Source organism: Lampetra planeri, chromosome 40 (assembly GCF_965212315.1).
Source record: "Lampetra planeri chromosome 40, kcLamPlan1.2.h2, whole genome shotgun sequence".
NCBI classification, from domain to species: Eukaryota; Metazoa; Chordata; class Hyperoartia; order Petromyzontiformes; family Petromyzontidae; genus Lampetra; species Lampetra planeri.
In genome coordinates, this window is record NC_136146.1 from 4,767,955 (window position 1) to 4,788,373 (window position 20,419).

The 20,419-nt window shown below is 55.2% G+C and overlaps 1 protein-coding gene across 1 annotated transcript in view; it reads left to right on the top strand.

The window, feature by feature from the left end:
- LOC144731755 (inositol 1,4,5-trisphosphate-gated calcium channel ITPR1-like) overlaps positions 1-20,419 on the top strand; it is a 79,852-nt gene that overhangs the window by 12,440 nt on the left and 46,993 nt on the right. The window contains exons 2-5 of the mRNA XM_078612973.1: positions 3,363-3,433; positions 13,374-13,483; positions 19,343-19,429; positions 20,166-20,324. Coding sequence (XP_078469099.1) covers positions 3,363-3,433; positions 13,374-13,483; positions 19,343-19,429; positions 20,166-20,324 — 427 coding nt within the window. The remainder of the gene's footprint in view (positions 1-3,362; positions 3,434-13,373; positions 13,484-19,342; positions 19,430-20,165; positions 20,325-20,419) is intronic.

Consider the following 20,419-nt stretch of genomic DNA (forward strand, 5'->3'; position numbering starts at 1 on the left):
GTCTTTAAAGGACCCCCTGACAGGGACCTTCCTCTGACCCCAGCCAGGGGCTCGAGCCGCGCCGCCGCCGCCGGCGATTGTCCCCACGATGCGGCGTCTCCACGGCTCGTTCCCGGCGTCGCGTACCGAGCGGCGTCTTTGGCGTGGTGCCCGACGCGGAATGAATTCCTGCGGAGCGGTGGCACGGCGGTTGGCACTGCGCTGCGTTAGCGAATACGGACCGCGGCTGACGTCGATCTGAACCGGTCCTGCGCCCTCCCCGAGGTCGACTCAACCTTAAAATGAGTACCTGGCGCGGTGTGTAAACAACAGCATTGGGGAGGCATACTCTCACGGGCTGCGGTGTTGGTCACCACACCGCCCGTGCTGGCCTCAATAGACGCTCACTAACAGCACGTGCTCTCCCAATGGTCTGGTAGAGGCTGTTGTGGGTGTCGGTGCTGCTGTACCACTCCCAATGCAGTCTCCCGCCTCTTTGTTATTCTTACACATCGGTTGAACCCTGTGAGTCAGTTTCCTTTTCAATTTGTTTTGACCGCTACTTGCTCGCACACTTTGCGTGGGTGTGAGCTCCGGGACTTGCCGTAAAGGCGGCGGCCTGGTGATGTCGTGTTGCCACACCGCTCCCTCGTGTGCCTTAATAAGCGCTCGCCAACAGCACTTGTCTCTGTTCTCCCTCGAGCCTGTACGGTTGAATAGGCAGCCCTGTCTGTGTGTGGGGAGCGGTGGTGTAGCGGTGAGCGTGATGCGCTGCGAACGCTGGTGGTGACCCAAGTTCTGGCCATAGTTAACATGAGTTCGAAGGGATATTAGAACCAATGTTGGGCCTCCCCTAGGTTAACCCGGCCTTAAATTAACACCTTGTGTGGAGTGTACACATCAGCATTGGGGAGACAAAGGCAGCCGGTATGATGCTGCTTACCAGACTACCCCCTTGTGTGCCGTGCCTGCTTTGATAGGTGCTCGCTAACGTAACTTTCCCCAATGGGTTGATGCAGCTTTTCTGGGATCTTTTGTATGGATGCACACACGTGTCTCTGTGTGTGTTGTGTGTTCCGCTACGAACAATGGCGACCCGAGTTCGATCTCCACTCACGGCCAACAACCAGTTAACATTATTTGAACCGGTCCCCCCCTAGGTCGACTCGGCCTTAAAGGGGTACCTGGTGCAGTGTGTAAACATCACCACTGGGGAGACAAAGGCGGTCGGGCGTGGTGCTGGCACCCACCCCCTCGTGTATTGTACGGGCCTTTATAGGTACTCGCAAACAGCACTTGCCCCAACAGTCTGTTAAGGCTACACGGGGGATCTTTGTCCTCATCTCACTGGATCCACCTCATCTCTGTGGCCTCGTTTGCCCCTCCCCCCACCCTTCCCCCCTGGCTCAATAAAAGTCAGAAATTGTGACCCAAAATTGCTTCCCATTTTGAACGTCCCGGATGATTACCCCATATCGTGGTTTTCTTTTGCCGACACGACTCCGCGTTTGTGCATCCCTCCGACGTGTTCGCGGGGGGGGGGGGGGGCACGCGTGCCGTTCGACACGACGCCTTACGTTTCACTGCGCATGCCTTGGGGCTTCTTTGGAACAAAATAAGTTCGGCTCGGTGAAGAAGCACCGCGGCACGCGGAGTGAAACGTCGGCCCGCGGGGCTCCCGGCGCAGTCGTGTGTACGAGTCGCCGCCGCTGTCGTCATCATCGCCGTCCTCGTAACCGTCGTCGTCTCAACGATGAAAGGCGTTCGTGGCAAAATTGCATAAGCGGTGTCCCAAGATCGTGTGCCGGGCCTTTTCTCGTATTTGCACCGGGCGCGGAACGTCGGACATCGCGCCGGGCAACACGGGGGCACAGCCCGAAAGCACACGCCGGACAGCTGTCGTGTGCAGCGCGATCGCGGGGAACCGACGCCGCTGCCGCCGCTGCTTCTGATTCTGCTCCCTTGCAGCGTCGACTTCTGCATTCCGTAGCCCTGGCCACACGGTGCACAAAGTGAGCCTTCGCGACGGAGGAGGGATCTGCGTCAAAGTGTGCCTTGGTCAAAGTGTGCCTTGTTACGGAGGGTGCTCCCTCGCTCGCTCGCTCCCTTTCTCTCCCGTGCTTTTACTCTCTTCCCACCGCAGTTGCTAAGCGCCTGTTGGCTTGAGAAATAAAATTCCTGGCGTGGAGGGCCGGAGTACGCACGAACGTGTGGCATCCCCGGCACCCCCCCCCCCACCACGCTTCATCCCCTGCACTCCTCCTTGCCAGCGACTGGGCGGTCAATTCCGTTCCGCCTTGCTTCAATTAGCCGGCTCGGGTTTTGTCGCAGTTTAATTCCAGAGGCCTGCTGCGCATTAGGACGATTTTTTTTCTTGGAAACAGTTATCGTGGGTTGGAGTTGGCGGTGCAATTTACAGGAAAAGGCCCCAGCAGACGCAACGATGCGGGTCTTTGTAGCTTCTTGCAAATCCATCTTATTAGATGGTGATGGTGACGATAATGAGAAGCTGATGATGATGACACCTTTGACAATGCTGATGACCATGCTCATGATCATGACGACGACGATGATGATGAAGAAGACGATGATGCTGACGCTGATGATGACGACGACGACGACGATGATGATGAAGGCGTCGATGACGTCGAGAAGGTGGGACAATGAGCCTAAGCTTGGTTTGAAGCTTTCGTGACTGCAAGGAATCATATTCTTAGGTTTTTTCGGTAAAGTCACGTAGGTAAAACATCAAAATTAATGAAAATAAAATAAAATAAAAACAAAAAATCACGACGTTTCGGAGGCAACACAAGTCTCCGTGTGTTGCCTCCGAAACGTCGTGATTTTTTGTTTTTTATTTTATTTTATTTTCATTAATTTTTATGTTTTACCTACGTGACTTTACCGAAAAAAACCTAAGAATATGAGCCTAAGCTTGTCCCGTCTGCGGTGACGTGAGCGGCACGATTGGCCAACCCGATTGTGGCGCGGTGGATCGCGTGCTGCTCGACGCACTCGCAGACGCTGAGCACGGTTCCCGGCCACGGCTGACGTCGGTCGCGAGTGACATCTGGAGCGGTCGCGCGGCTGAATACACTTGCACCGCGAAATCACTCAATTTGGGATGACGCACGCACACGGCAGCGATCGTCGCCCCCCTACTGACAGACTCGTGCCCACCGGCGGCGGGGCAGTACCGAGTCAACCTTGTGCCGCACGCGGACAGCTGCCACTGGGGGTGCCCCCTTCGAATTGTTGAGCAGAAATGTCCGTAAGGCGCTTCGAGATGGTGAGGCGTTTCATTAAGCTCCTCGTAAATGCAGAGATTGCTGTCATTGTTAAGGTGTGCGTGCGTGTGCGCGTCTATCTTCCCCCTTGTTCAGGCTCGTAGACGATCGATGCGTCGTGCAACCTGCAGCCGGAGATCTTACTCGGCCTCCCAAGAAATTCAGAGGTGAGACCCCCTCCCCCACTTCCCTCCACCCGCCGTGTGATCAATGGTGCTTCGTGGTGAGAAAGGGCCCTGGTGCACGGAATGAAATGGGGCCCCCTGTCCAATTTCACTCAGCAACTCACTCAACTATACACCCACTCTACCACTTACCAAATCAACCACTCAAACACTCACTAGTTCACCCACTTAACCACTCAGCCAACCACTCGCTCACCCACTCAATTACTCACTCAGCCTGTTACTCGCTCACTCAATCACTCACCCACTCAATTACTCACTCAGCCTCTTACCCACTCACTCATCCACTCACCCACTCACCCACTCAACGACACACTCAGCCTCTCACCCACTCACTCATCCACTCACCTATTCACCCACTCAACGACTCACTCAGCCTGTCACCCACTCACTTAACATCTCACCGTCCCTTCCCACGTAACTAAATGTGTTCTGGGGACGGGGCGGGGGTGAGGGGGGCCTGCACAGGGTAGTCCACTGCTCACTGTTAAGAGTTCCGATGGGAAAACGCCGATAGCAGCGTTTGGATAGAAATTGGTAAAAATAAAAGCAAAAATACATGTGCGTGTGTGCGTATGTGCGCGTGCGTGTGCGTGTGTGCGTGTGTGAGTGTGTGTGTGCATGTGTGTGTGCGCGTGCGTGTGTGCGCGTGCGTGTGTGTCCGCATGTGTGTGTGCATGCGTGTGTGTGTGCGTGCGTGTGTGTGTGTAAAACTACGTGGCCGGGCGTCGGAGCCATTTCCTGTACACCTTGGGGTGCGACAGGGATGTCATCTGGCTCCCATATTATTTAATATCTATTTCGACCACTTAGTTCGTGAAGCCTTCAATAGCTGTACCGGAGGAATTTCCATCTGGTACACATACAATGGGAGGCTGATCGATCGATGCTCGAGTGCGGTCAAGGGATGGCTCCCTATTGCTCAACCATGTTATGTATGCCGATGATCTGGTAATTGCTGCTCACTCAGAGGAGGAGTTGGAGGTGCTGCTGCTGAACCTGGAGCTTGCCACTAAAAGGTGGGGCCTTACCATCAGCCCCACCAAAACTAAGCACCTGCCTGGGTATTTTGTACCATTGGACACTCCACCCCCACAACTCCCAATTGGTGATAGGGCAGTTGTGGATAGAGTGGAGAGTTTCTCATACCTGGGCAGTGTGCTCATGACCGGCTACGGTTTAAGAGCAGAGGTCTCACTCCGAATCATTCGAGCGGCATTATCTCTTAATCGGTTGCGTAACGCTGCGTGGAAGGTACCTGGTTTGTCGCTCCGCACGAAACTTCAGGTCATCTCTGCCACAGTCATTCCCTCCCTTTTCTACGCTTGCGAAACGTGGACCCCCCTGATGGAACATCTTTGCCGGTTAGAAACATTTCGGCTGGCCTGCCTATGATCCATCCTGGGTTTAACCAGGCTGGATTGTGTGAGGAGCTCACAAATCCTTGAAAGATCTGGACAAAGTCCAATCGGTGAGCTCCTCCGGCAGGCAAGCCTGCGTTGGCTGGGCCATGTAGCCCGCATGCCCAGCCACCACATGCCTAAACAGCTTTTGTTCGGCCGGATGGAGGGGGCTAAACGGGCGCGGCACAGGCTAGAGAAGAGATGGAGTGATGTGGTACAGGAGGATGTGGAGCTGAGTGGACTTGCCGATGACCGGTACCAGCGGTGTCAAGATGGGCCTCTGTGGAGGAGGCTCGTGAAGGACGCTACTGGGCAGTTGGAGGCAGTCGTCCTCCAACAACAACGGTGGGCGGAGGAGTGACGCTCGCAACAACGAGCGGAGCGCCGGGTGGATAAAGCACAGCAAGTTGGCACAGTAGAGGGCAAAGGTGGTGTATCAGCCAGTCGTCTCAGTCAGTCGACCCGTGGCATCTGGGTCTGCCCCGTGACCTCCTGCGAGTGGGCGTTCGACACTTCACTTGGCTTCAAGGTGCACATGGCCTGGCACAAGCGACGTGGTGACGTCACCGCCACTTAGTGGCGAATGGCGGTTGTTGTTGTGTGTGTGTGTGCGTGTGTGTGCGCGCATACTACGTACATACGAATGCTGTTAAGAAACTAATGTAGGCAGTGCCGTCAAATTCCAAAGCATTGCGCAATAACCAGAACATCCGTTCGCCCTTGCATGCCCGGTGCACACAGGAGGTGAGAATACTGTAATACAAAATAAATAATACCAATTGAAATACTTTTTAAGTGTCAGGGTTCAATTTGACTTTGTGTAACCGGTGACCTCGTGGGGACATTAGTCCGCTGCCGGTAATGGGGGCGGTGATTGCTTTGTAAACTAAACTATTTAAGAACTATAAACTATTTTTTATTTTACCGCGTAGGGCCCACTGAGCTATGCAGCTCTTTTTCAGCTCGACGAAGTGGCTCATCGTCACGTGGACTTTTTTGCAGCCAAATTCTCTAAACGCGTGTTTCTAAAAATGTGGATGGAAAAACTGGAGGACCCAGAGAAAAAAATCCACGCGGCCACGGGGAGAGAGACATGCCAACTCCACATGTACAGCAGGCGTCAGTGTCGGGATCGAACTCACACCCTCCTGTATACCAGGCGAGGTAGTTAACATTTCGCCACTGTGGTGCCACGGTGAATACAAACTGAGTAGCCTGTGGTGTCATTTTCCAAGTTGTCAAATCTTCACCCACATTTTTCGAGCCCCCTTTGTCAATCCACCGCTGGACGTTGTTGTTCCCACGCCGTGTCGGCCTGTTTGACCGGACGACTTCGCCGCGACGGTCGGTGCGTGCGGGTTTGCTGAAGCGGCCGTGGCATGGGATCGCTTCAGATGTCACTCGCCATTCGTGTGCTCGCCGGGGCCTGTGCATTCATAATAATAATTGCTAAGGGGTTAAATCCTATTTGTAACAATTATTCACCAGGGCACCATCGCTCCAGACCAGCGAGTAATATTGCGCGGGATGCGACTAATTTCTTCAGATTTTCTGAAGCTAAGCAGGTATTTAGCCTGGAAAGTGCTTTGAAAGGTATCCACATTGCACAAATATTGTGAAAGGCTGCAGAGCGAGTTGGAGGGAGGTAAGCATAGTGCTATCAACCCGGCGACCCGACATTGCACGGCTACGTAGGTAGGTACGGAAGCAGGTCGTGTTGGCACGTAGGTGAGTGGAGGGAAGGAGGGGGGTTGGTAGATGAGGAGGTTATGCAGGTAAGTAGGCAGGTAAGAATAACCTTTTTGTCCGTATGCATGTTGAACGCCTTTCGCACCACACGTAGCCAACCCTGCCGAGCGGAGGTGCGGTAGGTGATCAACGTTATTCAACTTCGGTGTGGAAAAGTACACAGTTTAACTCAGAGTCAGTCTTCATCCATCCAGCAGCGGATTGATAAATGGACTTTATATTATGATTCATCATCAAAGACTGCTCCGTGCATCTCTCTCTCTCTGCCGTGTCCTTTCTCAAAGACATTGGCAATCATGACCTTCCTTCCATTTAGTTCTGCCCATGATATTTACTCAACAACTTCGCATTTACATAACTCCCAGTTGGATCCAGTTCGCATTGCTTACGCCGCTCAAATGTTGTACGTACCCACAAATGCATCGTAGCAACGCGGAAACTCGACTTTTTTTTTGTACACATTTCAAACTAACAACGAGCGCGTACGATTGTTACATCGGCCTCAGCAGCGTGCCAACGAAAGCGTCCAAGCGAGCGCACACGAAACATTAAGGACGGCGCGTGAGCAGCAGGGCAGCGCAGGCACGAGGTTGCGGCGGCGCTGATGGCAGCGTTGCCGAACTCGCCGCTCATTCGGGGGAGCGCCAGATTAAAAGTGAAAACAAAGTCGGACTCTCAAAACAAGATAAACTGGTCTGGCGGAGACGGCGCGTCCTGGGCGCCCCGCCAGCGCGGCATGCCTTCGTCTGTGGGTGCGATGTCATCGCGAGCACTCGCCGGCGCTGTCATGCACAACAGGTAAAGGGACAGCCCTGCAATTGCGCCGCTGCTGATGGAAGGGGCCGGCTCTAGCGGGGAGTGCGGTCTGGCCGACTTTGCACACGATGGCGAAGTTGTCTCGGGAGAGGTGCGAGTTACTCGCACTTTACCCCACCAACGCGCGACTTGCTCATTTGTCTCAACTGGCCGCGCCTCGGGAAGGAAATCAAACCGGCGCCCTGTGGACTGCGAGCCCACTGCTTTACCCGTTACGCCGCTGTGGCAGCGGCGCGGAGATAATATATTTAATGAGAAAATCGAGTTCGTAATTCTTTTTTTTCTTCCTGACATTATTTCCCCACCGTTGTGGGCTCTTGTCTTTCTGCGCGTCGCTCTCCGCTCACTCCCCGCTCACTCCCCGCTCACTCCTGTTCTGGGCCATCGTCTCCACGTCCACCGCCCGCAGGTCCTTCACATCCCCGGCTCGTCACTTTGAAGCCACCACCTCTGTCTGGCCCTGCCTCTCGGACTCCACCCCAGTGATTCCACATTCAACGCCTTTTTCCTTCGTACGTGGTGTTCCCTCTCAACCCAGCCATCTGGGTTGTACCCTCTCTGGGTTCTCCCACAATCAAACCAAACGCTCTTCATTTATGCAATTGGCCAAGCATCCAAAACGCAGGAACCCTCCTGAAAATTATTCTCGACACTCCGTGTGGCATTGCTGTGTTAAATATTGTGATTTTTTTTTTCTATTTTATTTGGGGCAGAGTGGTTGCCGCAGTGTCCAGCGCACTGCGCTATGAACTTGAGCCACCCGAGTTCGATTCCCGACCGACGGCGCACATCGGTGCCAAAATGATAACTGAACTGGTATAGGACCCCCATCTCCTTCGCCAGTCCTCGCTGACCAGCTTGGTGAAGTATGGTCATGCAACCCCCCCTCCCCCCGCAAACGCCACGATACGAGGAGGCCATCATCTGCCAGTTGATTTCACGAAGGGCTGTACGTGTCTAATATAGTTATCGTACTTTTATTCTTAATATTAACTTTGTAGGGGTTTATTTTGTATTACGCTGGCAACTTCATATTTTTAAGGATTCTTGACAAATGCTCAAGGTTCTTGATAAATGAAATAAACTAAAACGTGACGTTTTTATTGCTTAAATGTCATGTCATGCGTGAATCACAAGGTTACTCTGATCTTGTTATGAAAGCCGATGAGCGTGGGGTCAACGGGTTTGCCTGAAACCTTGATTCGCACTGAATCTGGTTTCATTTAAATGCTTTCCAACTGAGATTGACAGCGTTATTGCATTAACTCTGTCCGTCTGTGCCTTTTTAAAGTGAGTTCTATATAAATTCATGGGTCTTATGTGAGTATATGGGTCATGTGTGAGTCTGTGGTTCCTGTGCGGGTGTGGTTCCTGTGTGAATTTGTGGTTCCTGTGCGAGTCTGTGGTTCCTGTGTGAGTCTGGTTCCTGTGTGAGCCTGTGGTTCCTGTGTGAGTCTGTGGTTCCTGTGTGAGTCTGTGGTTCCTGTGTGAGTCTGTGGTTCCTGTGTGAGTCTGTGGTTCCTGTGTGAGTCTGTGGTTCCTGTGTGAGTCTGTGGTTCCTGTGCGAGTCTGTGGTTCCTGTGCGAGTCTGTGGTTCCTGTGCGAGTCTGTGGTTCCTGTGCGAGTCTGTGGTTCCTGTGTGAGTCTGTGGTTCCTGTGTGAGTCTGTGGTTCCTGTGCGAGTCTGTGGTTCCTGTGTGAGTCTGTGGTTCCTGTGTGATTCTGTGGATCCTGTGTGATTCTGTGGTTCCTGTGCGAGTCTGTGGTTCCTGTGCGAGTCTGTGGTTCCTGTGCGAGTCTGTGGTTCCTGTGCGAGCCTGTGGTTCTTGTGCGAGTCTGTGGTTCCTGTGCGAGTCTGTGGTTCCTGTGTGAGTCTATGGTACAGGCCACACAAGTCAGGGTCCTACACTAGTCTGTGGAAACAAGCTCTACAGGCCCTATACAGCTGCGTTACCATCCGCAGCATCGGTCATGATCTACTGGATGAAGGTCCCCTATCCAAAATCTCCCCATCCTTCATGTACTAGCAGTGCCACAGTCCAGCCTCACTCCTGCACAAGAACTGATGTCATCGCTCCGTCTGTATTACCACCTCTCCCTCACGGGCGCGTTCCCCTCCCTTGGCCGCCATTCCGTGCCCAGTCGCACTGTTCTCTGCCACGTTGCCACATCTGCGCTCCCCGCCACCGCCGTTCTCTACTGGCATTGACGCCAAATGCTAACGGAAGATGCGAAAGTGCACAAGCGTCGCTTCCCCTACGATGGCGACGCGCGCATCGAGTCGTGCCGGCAAGGCCCCGTGGGCCCCTGGTGGCCCCCGGTGGCCTTTAGTGCGGCCCCTGACGTGCGGCCCCTGACAATACACAAATGTGAAAACGCCGCCATCATCGTGCTGTCAAACCCCAAATGGTTTCAGATGCGTGGCGGCCCTGACGCGGATGTCATATCGACGAGAGTGGCCCCCCCGTCTGAACACGGGTGACGAGTGCTGGCCTGCGTTGTTGTCGTCGTACGTAATCGGTTCGTGTGACCCCTGCAGCCGCTAGAGGCCGCTCATTTGCATCGCGGCCCCAAGTCGCGACAATTCCGACGGAGTCGTCGGCGCCGCTTCCTGTCGATGGGTTTGTCGCAAATTGTCCCGTCCATGTCCGACAGCAAGTACGGACTAATTTCCATCTGTTCCAACTGCCTCCCCGTGGGCATTGAGGTGTCATACAGTGGCTCTCCTGGAGAAGGCGGTCCCGCAAAGTGCAGACTAATATTATCTGTCCCTGCTGCATGAGATAAGAGTCTTTGTTGGCCGCTCGCACCCGTGGCGTTTCCTCCGTGTGCTCCGGTTTCCTCCGACACGTCCGTCGCGCTCTCGTCAATTGGCCAGAAAACACCTCGATATATAGAGGCCGGCAGGAGCTCGGGCAACTGTTGCTGACGCCGGCTCACCGCCCGGCCGCTCCCTTCCAAGCCCGTCTGTGGTTCCTCGGGCAATTGTGAGAGATGTGTGAGAGATGCGATTCGCCGCATTAAAGACGACAGTACTCTGTCTAAAACTAACACTCCCCGACTGAAAAGTAAATACGCCTCCCGTTTGGGGCAGCTTCTCGTTTGTGCAAACACGGCGCCAGTAACATTCGCTAACTCCCACGGCGACGTGTAAGCGTTACGTAACGAGAAACGAATCTTGTCGTTTTTTTTGCTACTTCGAGTCGGCTGGAGGGTCTCCGTTCTCATTAATATCGCGAGCGTGCCACGCCAGTGTTTCGTTATTATGTTTAAAGATCGAGTTTCTGTTTAGGCCGACGCTCTGCAGATGGATGCTGGCAGTGTTGTTTTTAACGCTCTCCCATGCTTTCTCTGGCCAAAGAAATGTTTTCTAATGAGTTTGGCCGTGACTATGTTGGTTTTATTTCATGTACCACACGGCATTGGTGAGAACCCTAGAAACATGCCGATGTTGCTTCAACGTTGGCCCAACGTCGGCAAAGTTCAGTCGCACCGAGGAATGTGGCAGCTCCTTCATATTTGTAAACACTTACAGACAAAGAAATACACACACAGAGACACTGGCTGATACACGCACAGACAAAGATCCCACGCCACCGCCTATCCCTTGTCTCCCCACATCGTACCAAGTACTCGTTTAAGGCCGAGTCGACCTAGGGGATGGCCAGGACCGGTTTAGATAATCGCCACTTATGTGAACCTTGGAAAACACTTACACACACATACACTGCCACACTTTCAAACAGACATACACAAAGATCCCACTTATAGACTGAACATAACTTAATTGAACTTGGATTTCTGGGTTCTTCGTGTATTAGGTGTCTTATCAGCCCTGCTCACGACGTATCCTGCCCAAGGCCACCTCTCCTCATCGGTCAACGTGACGCTTTCAGATGCGCTTCTGCGGACGTCTGGAACGCTTTTTATGCACTTTTCAATAATTTCGGTTGAATTTTTTTTTCCACCTGCTTTTTGTGTATAGTTTGTTGTCCTTCCGACGCACGGTTGGCTCCGTGCGCAACCCACGTCCCGAAAGACGTTCAACATACCTACAGTGTCCATTGCCCTGAACCAGCGTGCGCCGTGGCAAGTATAATATGCGTGGATTTAAAACGTAAAAAACTTCCTCGTACGAAGATAAAACTGAAAAGGCGAACGCGCGCAAACGTTCGCGTAAGGAAAACATGAACGCACGCAAGGCGAGCGTAATTGCATAAAAGCACGGCTCGCATGCTTGCACGCGCGGTCACAACAAGCAGCTCCGTCAAGCAGCTCCGTGATTGAGAAACAGCATTTGGGTCATTTCGTTTTCCTGCGATGGGTTGTGTCAGGACACGGAAGGAGCACGCTGAGGAACAGGGGGGGGACGCGAGGGTGCGTGGGAAGGGAGACGTGGGGCTGCGGTGCGTGGGTTTTCTGGGGGGGGGAGCGGGGGAGTGGTTGCCCGGTGTTGTAGGCGACATTGTGGCCCAAACGGCAAGGCTGTGCGTCGCGTGCCGGCGGCGTGTGGTGGCGTCATCGGCCACCCGACGCTTGGAGCAATCTCCGAGCGAGGGTGCTGGGGGAGCGCGCGGTGCTTGAGCGTCGTGTTGGTGGGGGGGGGGGGGCAGCCCATGGACCACGAGGCCACGGGCAGCCCATGGACTACGAGGCCACGGGGCAGCCCACGGCCACGCGAGGCCTGCCCACTAACAACGGCCCACAAGACGACACTTGTTCCTCACTGCTTGCGTCTTGGCCGCACTGATGGGGGGCGGGGGTGGGGGGGTGGTTTCCGCCAACCTGGTAACATCACCGCGTTTAGAATTTTAGCGCCGTACTCAAGGCACTGCTGTCACCGCAAGGCCCTCTCCTTTCAGGGTTGACTTGCCACGCTATTTTATGCGTTTTCATCGGAGATAACGCCGGCGGCGGGGTTGTGCTAATGTGTGGCTCCGCCAAAAGATGTTTGAGCATCCTATTTGGCCTTTGGCAAGGAATAGGTTGCCCCGTCCCCTGATTAATGCGTGCGAACAGCGACACCCACAGTGGCTATGGCGCTCAACTTTGAACCCAGGGAGCTGAGTTCGATTCCTGGTCACGGCTGACAGGAGTGGCGAGTCACGTACGTCCAGGGCTTGGCCTTCCCAATCGCAATTCGACTCCTCCATAAATGCTTACCTGGCATTGTGTGCATGTAGCTGCTTGGGGGTGATGCGGTGCTGTCCACGCCATGGCCTCAATCGGTGCTCAGTAACGTCATTTGCTCAATCCAGCGGTCTGCATCGGCTACACAGGAGTGTGTGTTGTGTGTGTTGTGTGTCGTGGCCTCCCCTCGGCGGTCAACTCTGCCCTGCATGGGCACCGACTGCAGTGTGTCGACGTGGGCATTGGGGAGACGGTGGCAGCAGGCGTGGTGCTGGCCACTCACCCCCTCGTGCGTTGTGCCATCCTTAATTGGTGCACGCTAACAGCACTTGCCCCCGACGGTTCATTAAAAACTGTGTGGGGGTTCTTTGCGTTTTGCCGCGGTGGTTAAGACACTGCGCAATGAACCCGGGGACCTGAGTTCGCTTGCCGATCGTGGCCATCATGAGTGGCGAGTGCGATCTAAACCAGACCTTACATTGCCTGCTGCGGTGTTGGCCTTCGTAGGTACCTGCGAACACCACCTGCCCCAACGCCGCAGTCTGTACAAGGGTCTGTGTGTGTCTGTGTGTGCGAGAGAGAGCAATGTACTGAATCTGTTGGCTCGGGTGAAAATCTCGACTCGGCTATCATTGCAGCCTCCTCCTAGGCTTGCTTCGGTTTAAACCGAGTACCTGGTGCCATGTGCGTTCACTGCGTCGTGGCCAGACAGATGTATTATTATTATTTGTATCGCTGCTACGGGCCTCCGGTTGATAACAGCACCTTGCGCTTGTTTCCCTCCACCCCCCCTGCTGCCACGTGCTGGTCGGTCTCCCGCCTCAGACTGCCTCTTCAAGATATGCCCGATGAATCGCTACTCCGCGCAGAAGCAGTTTTGGAACGCGGCCAAGGCCGGGGCCAACACCGACCCGGCTCTTCTCAAGAAGCTCCACGTGAGTGATCCGCACGATCGCCCTTCCACCGCCACTGCAGTTGCCTCTCTTCCACCTCCACAACTGAGCCGTGCCAGGTGCGGGTGGTTTTCCACCTCCACATCTGAGCCGTGCCAGGTGCGGGTGGTTTTCCATCGCCGCATCCGAGCCGTGCCAGGTCCAGATGATTTTCACTGGCACAACTGAGCCGTGCCAGGTCCAGATGATTTTCCACCTCCACAACTGAGCCGTGCCAGGTGCGGGTGGTTTTCCACCGGCGCATTCGAGCCGGGGGCAGAGGGGGGGGTCAAGTCTCTCCATAGGCCAACCGCTGCCGACTTCTCCGCCCAAAGTGGCACTCGTTTTATCAACCCCCGGACCGGAGGGATGATGGGCTGAGTCAACCCCCAATTAGGATTTGAACTTTGAACTTTGCAAGTGGGGAGCCGCTCACTCCGATCTTATCTGGGGAGCAGGTTGCAGCCCGTACGGTACCGGACTTCACGTCAGAGTGCTCCCTGCTGGCTGGCCGTCACGTCTGGATGAATGACCAAGCGAATTATATAATTGTATACGCCAGGCATGTTTGTTGTGGTGGTGGTGGCGGTGGTGGGGGCAAGCACCTATGAAGGCCGGCACGGCACACGAGGGGGTGGGTGGCCGGCACCACACCCTACCGCCTTTGTCTCCCCAGTGGCGATGTTTACACCGCACCAGGCACTCATTTGAGGGTCGCTCACAGCACTTCACACCCAACAGTCTGTTAAGGCTATACGGGGGATCTTTGTCTTTGGTGGTGGGGGCACATTTTTGTACCCAGGCATGGTAATGATTCACCACCGCCAACCTCTCCTCCCATTTGCTGAGCAAATTCGATGAATTCTCAAGGGTGTCCTGGAAACAAAAACCTGATATGCAACGAAATCACACTCGCACGTCCGGTTTTACGTTTATAAAGCTTCAGCAGCTGCGAATTCGCGAGAGTTACCTGGGGCGGGGGGAGTGAGTCTGCTGCCAGTAGGGGGCCCGGCAGTGATTGCCGCCGCTGCTGCTGCTGCTGCTGTGTGTGTGTGGAATCTCGCTCGAGTGATTTGCGGTGTCGTTCTCGAATGTGACAAGTTTGGACGCCAGTGGCACACTGCGGCCGACTCTTTGCGAATTACATCACGGGATCTTTAACGTCCACTGTGAGTGGAGCAGACGGCACATAGTAGTAGTAGTATTATTATTCTTATTCTTAGGGTTAACGGATGTGTAGTAGTAACCAGGGGGGCCACTGGATTCGAATCTCTGCACCAAGCGTCGAACGCGCAACCGCTGAGCCGCTGTTTGGCAGTAGAATTGACGTTTTCAGAAAAAAGGATGTACACATCTTTAGCCTTTCTAAGCATCATTTCAGTTTTTTAACTCAAACAAATTCAAAATACATAAGCGAATCGTAAAAGATACTCTCACTTTTGTTTGTTTTAAACCACAGTTGCCGAGCACAGGCACCTCAAATCCCCAACAAAAGGGGCCCAAAACGCCAAACGGCGACCTACAGCACTGTTGAAGATGCAACAGATAATTGTTGAGCTGAAGGACGACAATCCTTCGCCCACCGGGCTTAGCTTCGCCCACCAGCAAGTTGTTGCTGACTCGGCAGCTTCAAGGCAACCCCACCCACCCATACCATCTCTGGGCAGCAGTTGAACACGTAGGAGTAGGCTTTTGCAACCAATGTTATGGGTGAGATTGCGTAAATATAAATGTGTGTGTCGTTAAACACGCCATCACCCGACACATCCAATTTAGCGAGGTTTGTCACGTAAGCAAAAGACGTGCCAATTAGCTACTAGTTCGGCACGCCGGTGGGTTGGAGAGTAACGTCTCCCCATGGCGGCACAAACGGGCGGCACGCTGCTGGAAAAAAACCAGAGGACCCAGAGAAAAATCCACGAGACCACTGGGAGAGAGACACGCAAACTCCAAATAGACAGCAGGCATCAGGGTAGGGATCAAACCCACTTGCAATGCGTGAGGGCGCGGGTTCGATTCCATCTCCCGGCGCGGCAGCTGAAAGAATCCGGCCGAGTTTATTCAAATCCCCCGCCTCAACCACCACCAACCAACCGCCACCACCAGGCACCACCACCACCAGGCACCACCACCACCAACCACCACCACTACCAACCACCACCACCAACCACCACCACCACCAACCACCACCAGGCACCACCACCAGGCACCACCACCAACCACCACCAACCACCACCAACCACCACAAACCACCACCACCACCACTGTCCACCCAGCAGTGCACTGGATATGGGTTCACCGCCGCGGCTATCGGTTTGGCGGTTCGCGTGTGGTGCGGTAAAGTGTGGGTACTCCCACGCTTCCAATACGTGGATGCGTTCCTCTCGCCTACATTAAAATTTTTATTATTTAGTTGTTTTTTGAGTCAAGCTGTGGCAAGTGTTGGACTCCGCCGGGTTTAGCGGTAATGCTGAGACGGAATGAAGTCTCCTTGGGATCCCGTCAGGGCTCGTGAATGCTAGGAGGCTGCGAGAGTTCCAGGAGGGGCGTAGGTTGCTTAGCTTTTCTGAATGAAATCGATCGTCGACCCCATTGGGGCTAAGTGGAAAAATCTCACCCTCGCGCCGATTGCAATGGCGAGGCTGGGGGGGGGAGGGTAACGCCATTCATGCGGTTTGCGTGGCAGAATTATTTATTATTAATATAAAACGTAATTTGGCAGCTACGGGGGCAGTCGGCATGCCCGGGCACGCGTGCGCACGCGCACACTCATCCTGTATGCACACTCACCGCTCGCACGCACACGTTCATGTACACGCTCGCCATTCTCACACGCTTTAGAACCCACGCGCGCTTTTGAGCAGAAGCCGTGTGCCGTTGACCGCGGCGCTATCGGGCCTCGGCACACTTCCTCCTCCCCGGCTGACTAACCCGTCGCACGCGCACGCTCAAACCCGTCGCACGAGCGCGTGTCGTTTCCCTTTTCTCTGCCGTGCCGTGCCACTGCCGCTTGCGTGCGCGTGTGCGCACACACCACCCGCGCTTCGCACGCGCGCGCGTCGGTCTGCACACGTGGGACGGAACTGTGGCATGGCGACAGAGCAAGCGAATGCAAATGCCGGTTGTTTTAAAAAGCCGTGCCGCCGCGGTGGTGGTCGGCTGCGACCTGTCCGCCGCTGGGCGAGCGCCTCCCCGAGCTCTCGCGGCGCGCAGAATTCCCTCGTCGAGCGCCCGCTCCATCTCCACGGTAGACGTCCTCTCGGGCATGTCACCTCCTGCGGCTTGCCACCGCGCGTGGCAGGAGGTGACAGAGACGGACTCGGGCATACAAAGGCAAAGCTCCCCCGTACAGCCTTGTAAGCAGACTGTCAGGGCTGTTGGCGAGCACCTATTAAGGTCGGCACGGCACACGAGGGGGTGGTGTGGCGAGAACCGGACCTGGCGGCCCCCTTTCCCTCCCTGTGATACTGATGTTTACACACCGCACCAGATACTTATTTGAGGCTGAGTCTACCTAGGGGAGGCCCAGGACCGGTTCAAATAACCGTTGCTGGTGTTAGCCGTGAGCTCGGGTTACTGGGTTCGTAGCACAGCGCACTAACTCCTACACTACCACTCCCTGCACACACATTGGGGTTAGCAAGCACCTATGAAGGCCGGCATACTACACGAGGGGGTGGGTGGCCAGTACCACACCCAGCCGCCTTTGTCTCCCCAGTAGCGATGTTTACACACCCCACCAAGTACTCATTTGAGGAGGCTGAGTCGACCTAGGGGAGGCCCAGCACCGGTTCAGATAACTGTCGCTGGTGTTGGCCGTGAGCGGGAATCGAACTCGGGTCACACTTCCACTCCCTACACACACGCGCACACAAACACACATTCACACCCGGTTAAAAATGGCTTTTAACAAACGGACGACAAGAGAAACGGGAGAGAGGGGGGGTCGTTTCTGACTTTGCAGCTTACGGTGAAAAGCATTTGCACCGCCCCGAGTTAAATATTTGCCGTGTCGTGCGTCTGGCTAAAGTTGTGCTCCCTAGCCCGCTACTCAGCGTTGGCCTTGATTAAATTATTTTCTTGTGATGCACGGGTCACAGTGCAACCGTTCGGTTGCTCTAAAAATTCCACAGGAGGACCGGGGGCAAAGCCGGCTCAAATACCCCCCAAAAAAACCTGACACGGCTCTGGCCCCTCTGCACGACTCCCTGACGAGTGAGCGGCTCTCAACGTAGCCCCGTTGGGACCGCTCACCCCTCGTCGCCCTCCTCCCAGAAGTTCTCAAGCCTTTGGCGCGATTCGATTTGTTCATCTCAAGGTTGGACGCAAAGATGCATCAACTCCGTCCGTCCGTCTGTTTGTCCATTAAGGGGGTTGGGGGGTTGGTTCTAGAAACTCGCGCTCGCACGGTGAAATATTTATGTAACTTTAGTATAATGCCGTGTCGCTATTATGGAATTGCCCGGTGAAAAAGTGTTGCCCAAATAAAAAAAAAACAGCAAAAAGTTGGCGCCGCAGCACTAAAACTATTTAAACTAAACAATTTTCTATTTTGGCAGGTAATAGCCCACTGAGCTATATAGCTCTTTTTCAGATACCACCCTGGCCACAAATCAACAAAGTGGCTTATCGTGTGGAAATGTATAGCAGCCAAATACTCTGAACGCACGTTGATTCTAAATGCGGAGGGAAAAAAACCAGAGGACCCAGAGAAAAATCCACGAGACCACTGGGAGAGAGACACGCAAACTCCAAATAGACAGCAGGCGTCAGGGTAGGGATCAAACCCACTTGCAATGCGTGAGGGCGCGGGTTCGATTCCATCTCCCGGCGCGGCAGATGAAAGAATCCGGCCGAGTTTATTCAAATCCCCCGCCTCAACCACCACCAACCAACCGCCACCACCAGGCACCACCACCACCACCAACCACCACCAACCAACCACCACCAACCAACCGCCACCACCAGGCACCACCAACCACCACCACCACCAACCACCACCAACCAACCGCCACCACCAGGCACCACCACCAACCACCACCACCACCACCAACCACCACCAACCAACCGCCACCACCAGGCACCACCACCAACCACCACCACCACCACCAACCACCACCAACCAACCGCCACCACCAGGCACCACCACCACCACCAACCACCACCACCACCACCAACCACCACCAACCAACCGCCACCACCAGGCACCACCACCACCTACCACCACCACCACCAACCACCACCAACCAACCGCCACCACCAGGCACCACCACCAACCACCACCACCACCAACCACCACCAACCAACTGCCACCACCAGGCACCACCACCACCACCAACCACCACCACCACCACCAACCACCACCAACCAACCGCCACCACCAGGCACCACCACCACCAACCACCACCACCACCAACCACCACCAACCAACCGCCGCCACCACCAGGCACCACCACCACCACCAACCACCACCACCACCAACCACCACCAACCAACCGCCACCACCAGGCACCACCACCACCAACCACCACCACCACCAACCACCACCAACCAACCGCCACCACCAGGCACCACCACCACCAACCACCACCACCACCAACCACCACCAACCAACCGCCACCACCAGGCACCACCACCACCACCAACCACCACCACCAACCACCACCAACCAACCGCCACCACCAGGCACCACCACCACCAACCACCACCACCACCAACCACCACCAACCAACCGCCACCAACAGGCACGGTTCCTTCGTGCGCACCGCCTGGACCGAGCACTGCCAATCGTCGTGGTCGTCATCGCGAACGATAACGCTGGCGAGCGTGGGCGGGCGGGTGACGTGTCTTGTTTCGTTGCAGCACGCCGCGGAACTTGAAAAGAAGCAAAACGACACGGAGAACAAAAAGCTGCTGGGAAACGTCGTTCAGTACGGAAACGTGGTGCAGGTACTTGCCGGGTGTTCGTCGTCATCGTTGTCGTCAGCCACGATCGAGCCGCTGTGGGATGAAGGCCTCTCTGAGTCATCACCGTCTCTCACGGTCCCGCGACTCGCTTACTGCCAATTAACCATCACAGCGCCGACCGCGGCGCGGGTAGGCCTTCATCCAGCAGTGGATGTATCTGCCAGTCATTTCAGTCGACCCGTGGCACCTGGGTCTTCCCCGTGACCTCCTGCCAGCGGGCGTTCGACACTTCACTTGGCTTCAACGTGCACGTAGCCTGGCACAAGCGCCGTGGTGACGTCACCGCCACTTAGTGGCGAATGCGCGCGTCGAGCGGCAGCAAAGCGGTTAGCGCGCTGTGCTGCAAACCCGGCGACCCGAGTTCAATTTCCGCTCACGGCAGCCAACACCCGTGACGATATTCTGAACCGGTCCCGGGTCTCCCCGAGGTCAACTCCGCTTTAAATGAGTTCCGGGTGCAATGTGTACACATCGCCACCAAGTGGGGCAAAAGTGGCCGGGTGTGGTTCTGGCCACCCACCCCATTGTGTACCGTGCCGTCCTTCCCAGGTGCTGCTCGTATGCGTGTACGTACGTTGACCTTCTTTCGCACCGTACGTAGCCAACCGTGCTAATCGGCGGTGCGGGGGGAACGGACAGCAGCACTTTCTAACAGCACTCGCCCCAGCTTCTTGTTAAAGGCTGCACGGGGGTTGGGGGGTCTTTGCGCGTGCGCCAGCTGCTGCACATGAAGAGCAACAAGTACATGACGGTGAACAAGCGTCTGCCGGCGCTGCTGGAGAAGAAGGCGATGCGCGTGATGCTGGACCCCTCGGGCAACGAGGGCTCGTGGTTCTACATCCAGCCCTTCTACAAGCTGCGCGTGCCCGGCGACAACGTGAGTCACGGGCGGGGGACGCGGCGCGGGCGGCAGACGGCGTCTCGCTCGACGTCAAATCCTGGACGTCCCTCGTCTTGAGTGTCGTCGTCTGG